The 19,051-nt window shown below is 34.8% G+C and overlaps 1 protein-coding gene across 7 annotated transcripts in view; it reads left to right on the top strand.

Moving 5' to 3' along the window:
* Window positions 1–19,051, top strand: part of LOC150082055 (TBC domain-containing protein kinase-like protein) — a 311,436-nt gene that overhangs the window by 171,211 nt on the left and 121,174 nt on the right. For all 7 annotated transcript variants that reach the window (XM_090379947.1, XM_090379944.1, XM_090379948.1 and 4 more), the window contains 4 exons: window positions 6,410–6,539; window positions 6,693–6,792; window positions 7,948–8,000; window positions 18,927–19,020. In XM_090379947.1, the coding sequence (XP_090236073.1) occupies window positions 6,410–6,539; window positions 6,693–6,792; window positions 7,948–8,000; window positions 18,927–19,020 (377 nt within the window). The remainder of the gene's footprint in view (window positions 1–6,409; window positions 6,540–6,692; window positions 6,793–7,947; window positions 8,001–18,926; window positions 19,021–19,051) is intronic.

The following is a 19,051-nucleotide window of genomic DNA, read 5'->3' as shown; positions in this document are numbered from 1 at the left end:
GAAAATATGGCCCCTGGTTCTAGTATCATTTATAACTGTGAAAATTTCATCTTCATTCATTTTACTTATGACTTTCAGTGCAGTAAACACCTCAATCAAGTCTCCTCTAAGGTGCCTAGTTTCCAAGCTCTGCAACCCACGTATTCGAAGTCTTTCCTCATTTGGACAACCTTTTGCCAATCTCACTAGGCAAGTTACCGGTCTTTGGACCCTTTCAAGAAGCACATTTTTCTTTAGATGTGGTCTCCATACTTGAATATGTGTGTTCAAGTATGGAGACCATACAACCAAGTGCAAGTCTCCTACTTGGTTGTTAGTATTTCAACCATTTTGGCATTTTTATTGTTGGTAATTTGAGTTAAAAGGTCTATAGACCACAATTCAATATGAACACAAGGTTTAAAGAATGTGAGAAGATGTCCATGATTGAGCACAAAGAAATCATCCAGTCACTGAATGATTTCTTTCAGGATCAGCTAAAATGTTGAACAGGCTAGAGATTATATGGATTATATAATTTCATTCATATAGATGATTAATTGTGTGAATGATGGGTGGTGAAGTGCTAAATTTAGATAAAGAAACAGTTAAATTTATTCTGAAAGAAAACTTGAACACAATGTAAGTTCATTTGATCAATGAACAGATGCTGTAAAATTTGTTCTGTTCTTTCAAGGAAACCTGAACAAAACATATTTTTGTGGAAAATAGTCTAGTGATGAAACATGACTTTTTTCTGCATGACCCCAAAACAAAGCATTGAAATCTGCAGTGGAAAATTTTGGTGTCTCCAAGACCTAAGAAAGTGCACATTTCAAAATCACAGGTGAAGGCAATATTGATTTATTTTCTTAATATCATGGACATGGGCTGCTGGGACACAGGAAATTTCCTGTTCCCCCTCCCCACCCGTAGCTTCAATCAGCAAGACCTATTGAATATATAATTGCGCAATTTAAAAAAAAATTATCTTACATTATTCTTAAATTTATAAAAAAAATGCTGGTAAAAATATATTTATTACAGTGCTAATTATGATAATGAAATTGTTAATGATAACATTCTGGTTCATATCATCATCATGGGTTCCTTCAGTCTCTACGACTGGTTGGTAGCACTGATGACTTTTTTCCACATCTCTCTGTTGAGTGCCAGCTTCTTCAAGTCCTGGTATGATCTTGTTGTTGTATCCATTTGCAGTTGCTTTATGAAATTGTTTCTGGGTTGCCCTCTGGGTCTAGTTCTATTAATCTTTCCTTCTACAATATAATAGCGTAGCTTAATTTAATTTTTTATGGTACTCACCTTTTTATAATCTGCGTTGATGTTGGAATAAAATGGATGATAATTTTAAATTTAAGTTAGCGTGAATAAGTTAGGATTTAAAAACAGAATTAAAATGTGTGCAAGGAAGTAGAAGTGCACATCTTCGTCCTTGGTTGTCAATGTTGAAATTTGAAACAATTGAAGTTATATAGTTGGAAACAGAAGGCCAATAACCATAAAGAGTGGCTTTCGTTTTATACGTCTTCAGTTGGCAATGGTAGAATGAGAGTAAACGCGTGTATTTAAGAAGGCTAAGTTCCCATGATGCTCCTGGATACACGTGGGAATCTCAGGTGCATGAGATTCGAGACCGGTACTATGTTATAGGGTAGTTTGGAATTTAATACTTGGAGAGTGAAATGGCGGCGAAACCATTCTATAACTAGGGCTTCACATTGGAAAATTTTAAAACTGGATTTTAATTTGATAATAGGAATGGCTGAATCTACTAAGGGGTGTGGTTGTGGGATTGAACATGTGTTGCTAATTTGGTATTGGACTGTCCCATCCTAAAGCTATTGTAGTGGTAGTGTGCACGTGTGTTTGATGTTTTGGTAGAACCGTATTTTGTGGTGGTGCTACCAATGTAGCAAGCGTTACAGTTATCTTGACATTTTATTAAGTAGATGATATTGTTCATGTCACTAATGTGGTAATTTTGTGTATCTTTATATGAGTTGAATAATGAACCTAGTTTATTATAAGATGAGAATGTAAGGGTGATATTGGTACCTTTGAATAAACGGCGGAATTGATTGGCAAAATTACTATGGTGAGGGAGGATAATACGTGAATTATTATTGGAAATGTGTTTGGGTGGGTTGTTAATATTATTTTGGACTGTGATAACAAACTTTGTTTGATTAATTGAATAGAATATTTCCTAGATATGAATTTACTTGTAAGATATTGTAGTTCATTATTAAGGTCGTAACGTGTGGAACTGTATTTTATAGCATTGTAAATTTGATTATAAAGGACTGCTTTTTTTGTGTTAAGGGGGTGATGCGATTCAAAGTGTAAGTATTTGCCCGTGTGAGTATTTTTTCTGAAAATTCTTGTTCCTAGTTTTGTATCGCTTCTGTATATAGATACAAAACTAGGAACAAGAATTTTCAGAAAAAATACTCACACGGGCAAATACTTACACTTTGAATCGCATCACCCCCTTAACACAAAAAAAGCAGTCCTTTATAATCAAATTTACAATGCTATAAAATACAGTTCCACACGTTACGACCTTAATAATGAACTACAATATCTTACAAGTAAATTCATATCTAGGAAATATTCTATTCAATTAATCAAACAAAGTTTGTTATCACAGTCCAAAATAATATTAACAACCCACCCAAACACATTTCCAATAATAATTCACGTATTATCCTCCCTCACCATAGTAATTTTGCCAATCAATTCCGCCGTTTATTCAAAGGTACCAATATCACCCTTACATTCTCATCTTATAATAAACTAGGTTCATTATTCAACTCATATAAAGATACACAAAATTACCACATTAGTGACATGAACAATATCATCTACTTAATAAAATGTCAAGATAACTGTAACGCTTGCTACATTGGTAGCACCACCACAAAATACGGTTCTTCCAAAACATCAAACACACGTGCATACTACCACTACAATAGCTTTAGGATGGGACAGTCCAATACCAAATTAGCAACACATGTTCAATCCCACAACCACACCCCCTTAGTAGATTCAGCCATTCCTATTATCAAATTAAAATCCAGTTTTAAAATTTTCCAATGTGAAGCCCTAGTTATAGAATGGTTTCGCCGCCATTTCACTCTCCAAGTATTAAATTCCAAACTACCCTATAACATAGTACCGGTCTCGAATCTCATGCACCTGAGATTCCCACGTGTATCCAGGAGCATCATGGGAACTTAGCCTTCTTAAATACACGCGTTTACTCTCATTCTACCATTGCCAACTGAAGACGTATAAAACGAAAGCCACTCGTTATGGTTATTGGCCTTCTGTTTCCAACTATATAACTTCAATTGTTTCAAATTTCAACATTGACAACCAAGGACGAAGATGTGCACTTCTACTTCCTTGCACACATTTTGATTCTGTTTTTAAATCCTAACTTATTCACGCTAACTTAAATTTAAAATTATCATCCATTTTATTCCAACATCAACGCAGATTATAAAAAGGTGAGTACCATAAAAAATTAAATTAAGCTACGCTATTATATTGTGTCAGTTATAAATGGTACTTTAAGAGATCTACAATTTTCGAATTGTCTTTCCTTCTATAATCAGGCCTAACATTTCACTGTGTCTTAGGTTATGTCTGAACCACCTTCCTCTTCGCTCCTTGATTAGGTTTATAATTTTTTGTTTTTCTCCTACCTCTTCTAAGACTTCTTCATTGGTCTTTTTTTCGGTCCAGTTTATTTTCTTGAATTTTATCCAGCACCACATCTCAAATTCTTCGATTCTCTGTCTGTCTCGTTTGTTTATCATCCAGGTTTCAGATGCATATAGGGCCATGTTCCAAACAGGATTTTAGAATTTTTTCCTTATATGCTCATTCAAATACTTTGTTATCAGAATTTTTTGTTTTTCCTTGAAAGCTTGTTTTGCTTGCCCAATTCTTGCTTTTATTTCGTTGGTGAATCTTACATCTTGGCTCAGCATTTGTCCTAAATATTTAAATTTTGCTACTTGTTCAATATTAGTGTTTCCTATTTTGATGTTTATACCTTTTGGGTCCTTTGAGAATGTCATGCACTTCGTTTTGTTCTTGTTAATTTTCATATCATAAGCCTTTGCTGTGTGGTTGATCAGCTTTAACATCTCGATCAGGTCACTCCTTCTGGTTGCTACAGTTGCTTGATCATCTGGAAATTTTATTGCTTTTATTTGTTTGCCATTTATGGTCACTCCTAAATTGCTGTTTCCAAGGGCTTCTGCCATCATTTCCTCTGCATAGAGGTTAAATAGGCCTGATGAAAGTAGGCAGCCTTGTCGTACTCCTTTTTCTATTTTTGTTGGGTCTATTTCCAAGTTATCAATGTATACTGTGGCTTTCTGGTCTTTGTACAATGTTTTTATTACGTTTAGTATGTTTTCGTCCATTCCTATTTTTTCCAGGATTGAGAAGAGTTTTGGCCATTGTATTTTATCGAAGGCTTTCTCGTAATCAATGAAGCAAATGTAAAGATTTACATATGATTTATATGATTCATATGATATAATGGTTCATATGATTTATCATTATTTTATATCTGTACAAAGGTATTCTTTTGTGCTGATTTAACTTATTAATCAGTCCAAATAATTCAAAAAAGCAAACTTATTCTATATCAGTCAAAAAAAAAAAAAAATCCCCGAGTCAATCACAGTGTGCCTATTTTTAAAAATAATAGTCTGGTTCTGTTTTGAATCTTCACAGACTTTCTACCTGAACTGATAAGAAACTTAAGAGGTGTTCCTCCTGGGGATAACCCTTAGTAATCCAAACCAGTTTAGTTGTCCTCCTTTGGGCTTTTTTTTTTAAAGGTGAGGCCCCCAAACCTGAATATAATATTACAAATGTGATCTCACCATCATTTTATTAAGAGGAATAGGGGAACTTCATATCTGTTTGTATCATAAACCCTAAACCTTTCTCATCCTGAACCGCCTTTAATTCCTTGACCCCTAGTAAGTATATCACTCCTTGGATTTATTTTTCCCAAATGCAAAATCTTACATTTAGCAGGATTAAACTTTAATTGCCATTATTCAGACAATATGAGTAACTGACTTAAGTCATTCTGGAGCAGTATAGCTTGGTCCTAATTGTTAACCATCCTACTTTTCAATCATCAAAAAATTTTGACAGCTTTTCCTGTATATACTTTCACCAATATCATTGAAGAAACAAGAGGACTCTGCTCACTATATTAATCTACTTTAAAGAATGCTCATTAATTAGTCCCTGATCCTCTTGATCTTCCCATTAATCTCAGAATTCTACAGTTTATATAGTAAACTTTGTTGGGGGAACCACATCAAAAGCTTTACTATATATTGAAATTGTTTCCTGAATCTAAATGCTCTATGATTCATCATAGTAATTAACCAGGTTTTCCAGGTTTGTTTTTCCCATGCTGTGATCCCTTTTAGGATTTCCTTCTAATCAAGACATATAGCATCCTTAATCACTGGTTTCATAATCGTACTAATTGCAGAAGTCAACTCACTGGTCTATAGTTACTTATTTCCATCTTAGCTCCTCCCTTATAAATGAGCGAGACATTTGCACTTCTCCAGTCTGAAGGAATTGCCCCGGCATCTAGAGATCATCTAATTTTTTAAATCAGATGATCTTAGTAGCAATCCTAAAGGTATGATGCATTTTTTTATAACTTCATGCACAACATCTATTCTAGGAGTTTTTCTCTTTTTCAACCACAATAGTTTTTCTGATAGCTGCTTCTCAGAGATTATTACATTACTTACCTTACCACAGTCTGACTCTCTTTTTCTGTATCCCATCCATTCAAATGTGCTTGCAATTGATATTTTCAATTGCAATATCCCACAGAGTCAATCAGGCTTATTATTTAGAAATTCTTAAGTGGTTGAGAGATTTTTTTTGATGCTGAAGAAATGAATTTTGCCCAGTGATTGACTTCTTCACTGTAACAGTGCAGCTTTTTTATGCTTTCTGTGAAATAGTTTGACTCAAAACAGTATTACTCAGTGTGATCACCCATCTTATGTAATAGACTTGGCTTTAAATGACTTTTCTGCTGTTTTAAAATATCAGATTTACTCTAAAAGGATTAGAGATGTTCAAAAGAACGTGACACAGGCAGTGAAGTCATTTCCAAAACAGTAATTCCAAAATGTTTTGAGTAGTAATGGCATTATTGGAATAAGTGTATAGGCTCCCAAAGTACTGCTTTTAAAGGGACAACACACTTCGGATGTAAAAGTGCAGGTGTATTTATTAAAAAATTAGCATCTTTATTTTATAGTCACTTTATTATAATAGATATTATGAAAACCATACAAGTATGCAATTTGATGATTTAGTACTTTTGAATGTTTTTCAGCTGATCACCTAGCTGAACGTCCCCTGCAGGAAGTATATTATTTGTGGCAGCTAGCAGGAGGTGATGTTGAAGCAGAATTGAGGAGGCAAGGACTAATAAAAGCAAAGCCACCTATTTGTACTCTTCCACAGTAAGAGTGAAACTAATACTTTGTCTAATTTTTCTCATGTTTACAGGATGTTTTGAACTTCTTTCTTCATGAAAGAAAAGTAATTTCATATATATGCAAAATTGTTACCTTTTTACTGAATTGTTTTAAAGATATTTTAACTTTTTCTTTTAGCCTTGTAATTGAAGAGGGTGAAGAGTTTGGAGAGAAGAAAGACAGAGCATTTCTTTTCAATGATACCATTGTAGTTTTATCATTGGAACAATTGAGACTTGTAAGTCTATTCTACCATTTGTAATTTCACTCATTTTGAAGCCATGGATAAATAAAATATCCTTGTTAATTTTACAGAAACTTAACAAAAATTGCAAATGAGTCTTTAGTTTCATTGGATGGAATAAATTTGGAAATAATTTTGAATTACCACAGTTGTTAATCAAAGAAGCAATGCTGCTACATAGGTTACTAGATGAGAAGTTTATTTACATGGGGATTGGTGCAGCCATTCATCACGATGCCTCTTCCAGACCATCAATCCACGATAGTGGTATCCTTCCCTGATATTAGGGGGATGAGTACATTTCCACATTTTTTCCAGATAAGAACACGTCAAGAATTAGTTTCAGTTGAATAAGCACATCTGTAATGGGAAGACTGGATCATTTATCTTGCCTCTAGAGACAGTGTTCTCTGCACCATGTCAAACAGACTCTCCTGTGTGTGTGTGTGTGTGTGTGTGTGTGTGTGGGAGGGGAGGGGGCACAAACCAGAGGCATTTTGCATAGAGAAACCCCTCTTGCCTTATGCATACAGCTAGTCATGACACTTGTTATTCCTGTGTGTGTGGCCTTTTCCATATGTCATCTCAGTGTTACAGCCACCCTGTTCTTAATTGGATTTGTCTTTGGCACACCTCCTTGTCTCCTAATGAATAATTTGGAATTGGGATTGTTATCACAATTTCAATTCCCAATTGAAATTTCCATTCTTAGCATGCATAAGGCTCTGGCCACCCTACTTTTGTTGTGGTGCTGTTATCCTGACACTAGATACCCATTGTTGTGAATTTCCAAATGTGCATTGCAGATATTTGGAAGATTCAGAATGTGGTGTAATGCATTGGATTAAGAGAAAATTTAATCCAATGCATAGTAAATTGTGTTAGATTAAAAATGAGTATTAATGATACTTGGGTTTCTAGCTTGCCTGCTTTGCATGATCTGATAAAATCATTTGTGGTATTATATTTGAATTTATCGTGTTATAATTTAAGATATTGATTTTATGTAAAAATGTATGCAGTTAAAAAAAAAATGGCTGTAATACACTTAACTTTTTTGAAGTCATATGAGAAAAAAAATTTCTTTAAAATGCACTAATATTTTAGACATTTTTATTTATGTTAAACCAAGTTTTCTATTCTTTACAGAGATTAAAGGATGTTGATCCAGTTGTATATTACCCTCTACTTGAAAATGGTGGGTGAGTATTTTAAAAGAGAGAATTCATTAATGATGGTTAATGATAGTTAATTTTAATATATAGGCAATCATAATTATGTTGCTTTCTTTTTGAAACAGAGTTTTACTCTTGGTTATTAGTGTTAGTAGTGGCAAATGATGTAAGAAAGCAAGCTTATACAGAATCAACCTTGGAGGGGGGGACCCACTTCCCACATCACCTGTTCAATCCCTCTAATAATTTGTCTAGCTCTTTCTTAAATTTATTCAAGATGTCCCATTGGCACAAAACCTGATTTGAAGTTTGTTCTCATGATAAACTGCTTGTCAGCTGGAAGAAAATTCCCATGCATCTATCCTGCAACCATCCTCAGCTTAAATTTATGCCCCATCCTGTGTGTTGTCTGAGCAAGAGGAAAGATAAAATCAGCATTTAATGTACTCAGTAAATTTCTGTATATCATTGGCAAAACCCAATGAACTGTCTTAGCAGCCTGTTGGCTGTTTAGAGAACTTCATCTCTGACTGCACAATTATCTCCATAGTGTTTTTTTGTTCTCCACTGCCCTCAGTGTGTTATTACCAAAAAAAGCTATATGCTATTTTTCTAGATTGTTGCAGTAGCATGCTCTGATTACCCATTAGCCAACCTTTGTACCATCTGCAGGCTTAGATATTAAGCCTGGTATGCTCTCATCAATATCAGTAATAAATATTGAAAAAACAATATTGGACCCATCACTGAACCCTGGATAACATTAGTCCAATAACAGCAGTGTCCATTGATAACCACCCTCTGTCTTCTCCCACTGAGCCACACCTGTAGCTATAGCTGTAACTTGCCCATAATGTCACACCTGCAATTTGTACAGCAGCCTTTTATGTGGAACAGTATCAAAAGCTTTTATGAAATCTAAGTATGAGAATCAAAATTATTTTTTGAATCGAGTTCCTTTATTATTGTATCACAGTATTCAATCAGATTGATCAGACAAGATTGCCTCTTAACAAATCCATGTTGCTAGTGCCATATAACTGCTTTCCTGTCTAGATGGTCCTGCATTACTTCTTTAACCAGTGACTCCATTATTTTCCCTGGAACAGAAGCGAGATCAGTAATCAGGAACAGGTCTGTAATTACTCACTTCACTCTTTGATCCATCTTTGTGAATTGGGGATATATTTGCATATCTCCAGTCCATAGGAACCTTCCCTGAATTCAGCAATGCTCTTATAATTATGGTTGAAGTTTGCTTACCTCATTTTTTTCTTCTTTTAATATAATTGGATAGATCTCATCTGCCTCTGGGAGTCTTATTTACTTTTAGCTTTAACAATTTTTCTTCCACTGTTCTCTCAGTTATCACAAAATCATTTATCTTCCTCTAATTTGATATACCTTTGGCTTCCATTCCTAACCTCTTGTGTGAACACAGTTGCAAAATATCTATTAAGTTTCATGAGCAACCTCAGTTCGATCATCAGCAATTATATCATTCATACCTTTCCTTCTAGTGTTTACATAAGTTAAAACATTAACTGCAGCCATTATCAACCTACTGCAGGATGGAAGCCTCCTCAACAATTCATGCTGAGGGAAATGGACCATAATCTGCCATGCTAAAAAAGTCTTATAATATTTTTTGTGATTACCATGTGAAATGATTACAATTATAATTATTTCCTTTAACTCATAGGTGGGCATAGCAATTGATGCCTAAAAATTGGCAAAAATAATTTAAAACTTTTTTTTATGCCATCCTTTATTTTAGCATTATAGTAGACATAGTTATGAATAATGCATCTTTTATATTGAAAACACGTATTTTAAAATAATTTAAGTGTAGACACTAACTAGTATACTTTATAGATATATGAAATGATTCTGTAGTCATGCCCTTATCACATAAAGGACTAATGGAATTTGCTCACAAATGGGAAAAATATCATTTCATGTTTCAAATAAAATGAGCAGCAGCACAAACAAACAATCTTCTCTATTAATTCTGAAAATTTCGCATTCACAAGTTATTTATGAGAAAAATCAATGTTATTATTTTATAATTATTTATGAGAAAAATTTCTGAAGATTTCATGAGCAGGCGAGCCTTGTATAAATTATGCCAAAAATGAAATTAAGACTTATTTTATTTTTTATGGTAAAAGTATTTTAAATTCCAACAAATTTATGATGTAGATCAAAAGAAAAAGCAACAATATGAATAATAAAATTTACATTGTCATTCTGGTAGATATATATATATACACACTGGTGTTCAAAAAAAGTGCATCACCTAGGAATTTCACATTTCTAACCCTTTTTCGCAATGGTATATTACATTAATGACTAGCATCACAAATAGAAATATAAACAAAAGATATTTATTAATAGTTAAGGCAAAGCTAATTAATATTTCACAGGTGCTCTCAAAATATTCCAAAATGAGCATTTGCAACCTTTATACAACAGTTTTGGTAAACATGACAATTATGGCTGAAATGTTATCAGAATCCCTCAATTGCATGTCAACCTTATCTGATACAATCTGTAAGAAATATTGCCATATACTTACCTTATTTAGATGACAATTACAATTTTAAGGGGTGATGCACTTTCTTTGAACACCAGTGTATGTGTGTTTGTTTGTATTTTTCAGTTTATCATTTTAAATGGAAAACAAAATGAAAAGTTCAACAGGTGCAAACTAATATTTAGTTGGACTGCCTCTGGCCCTCATGACAGCAGCACACCAACGAGGCATTGACAAGATCAATTTCTGAAGATAATCAACTGATAGTTTGTGGTTCCAAACACGAATTCCGGCTTCCTGAAGTTCACAAAGGGTCTTTGGTTTCTTTCTGGCAACTGCAGATTCCACACGATGCCAAAAGTTCCCTATAGGATTCAGGTCCGGGCTGTTTCCTGGCCATCTAAGAGTTGTAATGGACCGTTCTTCCAACTATTTTTTCACCTGTAACACATTACTGTTGAACCTCTAATGCAGAAATGAAGCTAAAGTAACTACACAAGTGCCTACTTACACTTTCGCCCGATAACAAGGAGCAGAGTCATCCTGAAAGATGTAGTTACTTGGCAGGTTGAAATGGTCTCTAATGGTTGGCAGCAATTTGCCTTCTAATATAGCCAGGTATCCATTGGCATTTACGGAACCTTTTATAAGCTGCAGTTGACCTACTCCATGATACAAAATGCACCCCCATATCATTTGGCTGGTAGGGAATTTCACTGGAGACCATACAGTCTGGATAGTATTCTTTACCACGTCTATGGCGAATTGTTTGTCTCCCATCTGAGCCATGCTGGTTGAATTTCTTCTCATCCGAGAAAATAACTGACTTCCGCTGCTTGGGGGTCCATTGGACATGCTCCTTACACAGAATTAATCAGGCCTTTTTCATTTTTTGTGTGAGGGGGGGCTTCTTCTTAGGATAACAGGCTACAAGTCCATTTTTGAAGTGCCATCTTCTGACTGTTACTGCACTTGCTACCACTCCTGTACATTCTTCCCATTCTATTTTCAGCTCAGACGAAGAAGCTTTATGGTTTTTAAGGCATAAGCACTTCAAAATGCGGTCCTGTTTTGGCGTAGACTCGTTTGCGTCCGGTTCCTTTTTTCCTATCAGCAGAACCAGTGTTCTTGAATTTGGAAAGAAATCTACTCACTGTTGACTGATTACAAGACACTCTAAGCAATATAGTAATAGAGGCATGTGATGCAAAAAAGCAAGCTTATGTAGCATCAGCCAAAAAAAAAAAAAAAAAATTCACATAACTATTCCCTCTAAAAGTTTGTCCAGTTCCTCCTTGAATTTATTTAAGCTATCAATTTCCACAATGACAGATGGAAGTTTGTTTCAGCAATTAACCACCTGCTGGCTAAAGGCAAATTTCTGCACATGTTATTCTACAACTGTCTTTCATCAATCAGCGTGCTCAACCCATTCAAGACCTTATACACCTCAGTCAGATCATCTCGCAGGTGCCTAGTCTTCAGCCTATATAAGAGCATGCCTATTCTTGTATTAAACAAGTTGGTAGTCTCTGTATATAGAAACTAGCAACTTGTTTAAAACAAGAATAGAGACTAGTCTCTGTATGGCTGATATGTAAGCCAAACAACAATTAATTTGGCTTGCATATCAGCCATATTGTCCTTTTGTGAAATAAAGTAATTTATTTACATTTAATAATTTCTAACTGCAATTTATAGTTTTCTGTTGTCTTCATAATATGTCGTCTTCTTAACAGTGCAAAAAATAAAAATTGTTTGCACTGGGTGATTGAGGTTCCTGATGCTGTTAGGAAGATATTTTTAGACTTAAATAATGAAGTGTATTTAAATTGGTCCATTCATGGTATAAAAGATTTTACAGTTGCCTCATGTTGTGCGCCTCCGTAGCCAGGTGGGAAGGAGCAGCAGTGCGTAGCACACGCTTCTTGATTAGACCGGGGTTCGAGCCCGTCACCACCAAATACGGAGGATGCGGAAAGGTCATTCAGGGAATGACCACCGCATATCCCGGAGCAATATGGCCTTAGTTGCTAATGCTCCTAAAAACCAAACAACAACAACAGCCTCATGTTGTTTTCATTGTCTGGGATATGGGCATTCATCAAAGAATTGCTGTCAGATGGAAAGTACTTGTGGGCACTGCGGTGCTCAGGGACGTCAGTTTAATGACTACCCTAAAGATTTCATTTACACAATTTGTATGCCCAAATTGTCAAGTCAGAAAATGAAGTTCTGATTCTCTCATACAGGGATCCCAAGTGCTCAGAGTATCTCAGGGCCCAAGAGCAGGCAAAAACTAGAACAAATTATGAATAAATTTCCTTCTACACAAGATGATATAAATGGTGGTGTTAGGGTCCTCCAGCTTAATTGCCAGAGAGCTGTATCCGTTATGAATGACATTTCAAAAATTATTTCTGATCAGAACATCAAAATTTTAGGACTTCAAGAGTTATACTCTTATAAAGGAGTTATTAAAGGCTTACCGAATAATTGTAAAATAATCCAGTCTAATACTGAAGTTACCAGTGTGGGAGGAAATGCTGTAGCCAGAGTGTGGGTGGCCCTGGTCTTGGCTGATCCTGGTATCACTGTCACCAGGACCAAAATAAATAGTCTCTGCACAAATTATGTGGTTTGTATGCTAGTTTGGAGGGTACCTTCAGGCAAATGTTTTTTGTGTCTTTGTACATGAGATGTAGCCAGTACACACAACCCATTAAACCATTCTTAAATTACTTAAAAAAACTTGATTAGACTTGCTGGAAAAAGAATTGTCATATTGACTGATGCCATTGCTGCTTCTCCTTTGTGGAACAGCCCCATCTCCATTCCGAAGGGAGAATTGCTGGAAGATTTCATTTACATAAAAGATCTAAATTTATGGAATACACAAGGTCTCCTCCTACCTTTGTTAGTTCTACTGGGCAGTCATTTATTGACCTAACACTTTCTAATCGTTCATTTGGAAAATACATTCAAAATTGTCAAGTTCATACACTGTGGTCAAGTAGTGACCATAATGTAATAACTTTTGATATAATGTATAAAACTAATTCTTGTTGTCCAAGAATGACATATGACTTTCCATGTTTTAAGACAAGCAATATTGATTGGAGCCAATTTGACCAAAAATTTTGCAGCCGACCGGGCTAGCCGGGTGGGTAAAGTGCCTGCCTGGCAACCCAAAGGTCATGGGTTCGATTCCCGCCTCGGGCTTGGATCAAAGTACTGCAAAAACCTTGGGAGGTGCATTATGGCCACAGAAGCTTATGCGCCAACAACTACCAAAAAAAAAAAAAAAAAATCTTGAATGTTTAACCTGTTTTACAGCAGGTTGAGAAAACAACAAATCTAATAATTGCTGTTTGTAGTGAGAGTTTTGCTAAAAAGAAAAGAAGAGACAATGCAGTGCCTTGGTGGACTCTGCAATTGACCAACCTAAGAAATGACTTTAAATTTGCCAGGTGTGACTATCAGTGTGCTAAAAGAGCAACAGGGATGTAGAGGAAATTGCATGTGTGGTAGAGCTGTATAAGGCTGCAAAAAGATAATGTTTTAACACCATCCACAAACAAAAGCACTTAGCTTGGGACCATTTGGTTCAGAAAATGACCAAAAATAAGCATTGGGGGTTAGCCTACAAGGTTGTCATGGAAAAAATTCACCCTGCTGAAATTTCAACAATTATTAAACCAAATCGTACATAGACATTATCTTGACAAGAAACTATGAATGCTATCCTTGATGAGATCAGTCATCAAGATTATTCATTATTTAAAACTATTTGGATGTTAGAAATCAGCTACAGATTTTGAAAAATGTATATAATCCTACTGATTTTCCACAGTTGGTGGAAACAAGGGAGAATTTCTTGTATTTCTATGATTTTGCTGATAGTGTGTTTATGAGATGAAAATGCATTGTAAATGTTAATCCTTAATGAGGTGTTAACACCAAAGAGTTTATAAGGTTTTATATGGCTCTGAGTTTCGCTGAGTTTTATATTGTAAGTTTTTCTTAAGAACTGTTGTTGACAATTAAATCTTGTGCATATGAGAGGTTAATAGTTAGGTCTTTGTTGGAAAATAAGTCCTGTTAATGATATACATTATAGGTATCGAATTTTAATGACCATGTACAAGAACAAAAGTATTAATTTGCAAGAAATTACATTCTAGAGGAAAGTGTCGAAAACACTAATTTTTTCTTGCTGTTGACATTTGTTATGAATATTTTTCTCTTGGGGACTTATATGGCAGTTAATGTTACTTGCTGTCTATAGGTTGTAGACTTGTATATAATTTTCATTTGATACTGTTGGTTGTTAGCTTTTCAGCTCTAATCAGATATGTTTAAGAACCTTTAGATTAGACTTTAAATGTAAATAGAATATAATTCACTATACACTTCTTTTTATAAACTATTGTAAACTCTTCTGTTCTATTTCAGGGTATGTCTATTTCTTCTTCCCCTTATTTTCTATCCAACTTTCCTTCCAATCCCCATACTTCTCATTCTTATCTCCACTTCCTTTCCCTAAAAACCTTGGAGCTCCCAGGCTTGCCTGGTAGCCCCATTAAGAGTCTCTGGTAGAAAGTAGTTCCTGGCAACCCTCCTCATGGCCAAGGTTGGGAGTCAGGGGACCGGGTGTCCCCTGCCCCCTGGCTGTGCCAAGTGCCAGCACTCAACAACATGCCTACATACACACACACACACACTTGCTGACCTTGGCCTTATGCCTTTTCAGATGCTACAGTGGCATATAGGAGAAACCCTGGATTTTCATTGAGGAATTCTCAATGAAAAAATAACTAGCAATTGTTCAACCTGGATGGGGACTTGTACAAATTAAAATATTAAAAAAAGTAATATACAGCCAGGTCGCGATTAGTGTGACTAATGAATCTCATGAAGTAGTCGCATTATTCGAATTCGCACTATTCGAAGTTATAATTGTGTGCAAAGTACGGTAATTGGTTCCAGCTCGACGGAAATAGGTAATAAAAAATTTTAAACACAAGTTTTTATACGTTTATTAATGAAATATTGCAATAAAGGATAAAAAGAATATACATGTACTTATAATTGAAATTTATTATTAACAAAGTCATATAGTATTGTAATTATAGGAAGCAAAATAAAAACAAAAAAAATTCTAAATATCATTCCTAAAGGTAAGCTTACACTGACGAAAAGATCTTTATTGTCTTTCGAAATATTTTAGCAGCGTAGACTGAATTGTTTTCTCCTTCTTTAAATCTCCATACATATGCTGGTAGATGCAGAGTGCTTTATCCACATCTTGGCAAATTTGCATGCTTTGATCGAGGTTAGGGTCAGCATCCATAATTTTTTGCTTCACGAGTTCTACAGCTCGAAAGATAGCTTCGAATTCCTTGAGAGTGAACATCCTTCACTTGCGCATTATCTCATTCTTCGGCATCATTGTCGTCTTCTTCAAATGCTCTTTGTTGATTTAAAAGTAGGAGATCATCATCAGTCAATTCTTCCGAGTGTGAATTGAACAGTTCCCGAACAATCGTCAATTTTTAGTTCATCAAATCCAAGTTCTCTTCCAATATTTGTTATTTCTTCTATAACAGTTTCTTCAAAACCACTAATATTTGCATAATGAAGCAAATTGCACTTCCACACATTGTGTGCAGTTATTCGTTGCCAAGCATGCTGAATATTTTCTGTTGCATGTCTAATGTTATAATTTTTCCAGAACTCTGTTAAGGAAATTGCATTGTCTCCATAGCATAGTTTTAGCAATTGCCTGTTCAAATGTTTTTCTTACGTAGTAGGCCTTAAATGTTGCGATGGTCCCTTGATCCATGGGCTGCAACAAAGATGTGTTTGGCAGCAAAAAAATGATTTTTACATTTTCACTTAATGAACCGAGTGTAGTTGGATGACCTGGAGCATTATCCAAAATTAGTAGAACTTTAAACGAGATGTTGCTTTCCTTGCAATATTTTTCAACAGCTGGGCAAAAATAGCTTGAAAACCAGTCAGTGAACACAGCTTGGGTCACCCATGCTTTCTTATTTGATCGCCAAATAACTGGAAGTGATCTTTAGTTGTAGCCTTTTAGAGTGCAAGGATTTGGAGACTGATAAACAAGCATCGGTTTCAATTTAAAATTGCCTTGAGCATTACCTCCCAATAAAAGTGTCAGGTGATCTTTAGACACTTGAAATCCAGGTTGAGTTTTTTCTTTCTTAGAAATGTAAGTTCTGGAAGGCATCCTTTTCCAGAATAAACCGGTTTCATCCACGTTAAATATTTGTTGATCAGTGTATCCACCATCTTTGATTATTTTTTTTAAAATGTCAGGATATTTAGATGCTGCAGCCTCATCTGCACTGGCCACCTCACCGGTAATTTTAACATTATGCAGCTGAACTCTATTTTTAAGTCTATCAAACCAACCAGCACTCGCACTAAACGTTTCTTCTACTTCATTATTTTTTTCTTTCACTCTCTTAAACAAATTTAAAGCTTTTGTCTGAATGGCTGCTGCTAAGGGGAATGCGTTTTTGATTGCAATCCTCAATCCATACAGTTAAAATATGCTCCATTTCTATCATAGTAATACTTCTGTTCCTTGCAAACCACAAAAAGCTGATGCAACTTTACATTTTTCTTTTATTTCCCCTGTGTGTTTTATAATATTCTGTACCGTAGATTCAGGCATTCCGACATCTCATCCTATTTTAGAATTGCTATGGCCATGTTCATATTTTCAATCACATCAATTTTTTGCTCTAATCTAATAATGAGCCTCTTCTTTTTTGCGCTCGTAGTGTTTTTATCTGAAGGAATCTTCCTTTTGTCCATTTTGTTATGGGTACTTCTTAAAACAATTAAAACAAATTAACTAACTTATATTAACTAACTAACTTATATTACGACAGGCAGTAGCACATGAGAAGATAAACAAATGTAACAGCTAGACGCTGTAGAGGCTAATCGTCTAATACGAGGCTAGCTGTGCTAGCCTCGCATTAACTGAATTTTGGTTCACATTAAACGCTTCCTGGTATCATTATACAATTCGCACTAAATCGAATATTGCATTATTTGAATTCGCATTAATCGCGACCTAGCTGTATCTTTTTTTTTTTTAAGCTTTGTGCCCATTTCTTGCAGCAGCATAGTTACACTTTTATGTTGCAACTCTAGGCACTAAGTATTTTATCTTTAAACACAGCATAGTATATTTCTACACCCTCACATGATCATTAAACTGTTATATAGAGGGGAACAACTCATATCGCCTTTGATTTTTATTAATTACCCGTTTGATGTGGTCTAGTTAACTTTCCAAACAGCAAGCAAGCCATTTTTATTATAAAAATATGTAGAACAAAAGGAATTACATTCTTTTATTTTTACTTTATGCCTAAGAGAAAGGTTTATTCTGTTTTTGTTTTTGCACCATACAACTAAGTCTGTGAGGCAGAAGTACACTGTGTCTGTAAATTGTGTGTTGTTTGTTCACTGGTTTTATTCAACATAAACCCTGAATTTCAGTGAGCGACAATGAGAAGATTGTAGACAACATGCTTATTAGTTCCAAAAAACTACTTTCCAACATGAGTGTGAAGGTTTATTTTCTGCTTGGCCAACTTGAATACTTTTCACAGAACCATTTGCTATTTGAAATTTATTTTTCACAGAACCTTGTTGCAATGAATGAAATTTCCCAGTTCTGGTATCTTGGTTTCACCAAGATACCAGAACTGGGAAAAAAGATACTAGGATAAATGGAATGAAGCAAGTAATGGTAGGCTGCTGTTGGTGTTTGAAAAGAAAAGGGATTCATATGATGAGTACAAAAGAATTTCAAAAAAGTATGAATTGACCTATGCACAAAAAAGTTTGTCAAACCACTAAAGAAAGTATTCATTTAGTGAGAGTGATTGTGTACATTACCATTTATTCTTATTACTCTGTACTGAAAACTCTCTGTTGAATGCGTGAAATAAATATATTTCATAAGACAAAAACTGCATATTGCAAACTCAAATTTTTTTTTAGACAATGCACAATTAGACAAGAATACTACCTCTTCATGTTGCTGTACATTATAGCATTGGATTGCTAATTTTTCTTATCAGTAATAGAAGTTTAGAGGGGCTCAGATAATGTGGGAATCTATTATGTGAAGAAAGATATATCAAGATATCAGTATGCTAAGTCATAATTTGAAAAATAATCTAAAAATTTAAAATAATCTAATTAGAATAAATAGTATTAAAAATTACTTCACAATAATTAAAAAAAATGAAAATTAGGCAAGTTATAAAGGAAGATATTTGAGTGGAAAATTTGGTGTATAGTGCTGTTTATTTTATTAAAACTTATATGAAACAAAATATTAAGACTGTAATTTTTGTTTTCAGCTTCAGTGGTCTTTCTAATGCATCCAGTAGCTCTAGCCTTAAAGAGGCTGCCAATTTACCACTGGTAATTAAGGAGAAGGATATTGAATATCAGGTACACTTTCTCTTTTAATGCTGTACTTACA

This window comes from Mastigoproctus giganteus, chromosome 8 (genome assembly GCF_048544385.1).
Source record: "Mastigoproctus giganteus isolate SK-2022 chromosome 8, ASM4854438v1, whole genome shotgun sequence".
In the NCBI taxonomy this organism is placed as follows: Eukaryota; Metazoa; Arthropoda; class Arachnida; order Uropygi; family Thelyphonidae; genus Mastigoproctus; species Mastigoproctus giganteus.
Note: the sequence above shows the minus strand (reverse complement) of the source record. Positions and strands in the feature narration are given on the sequence as shown.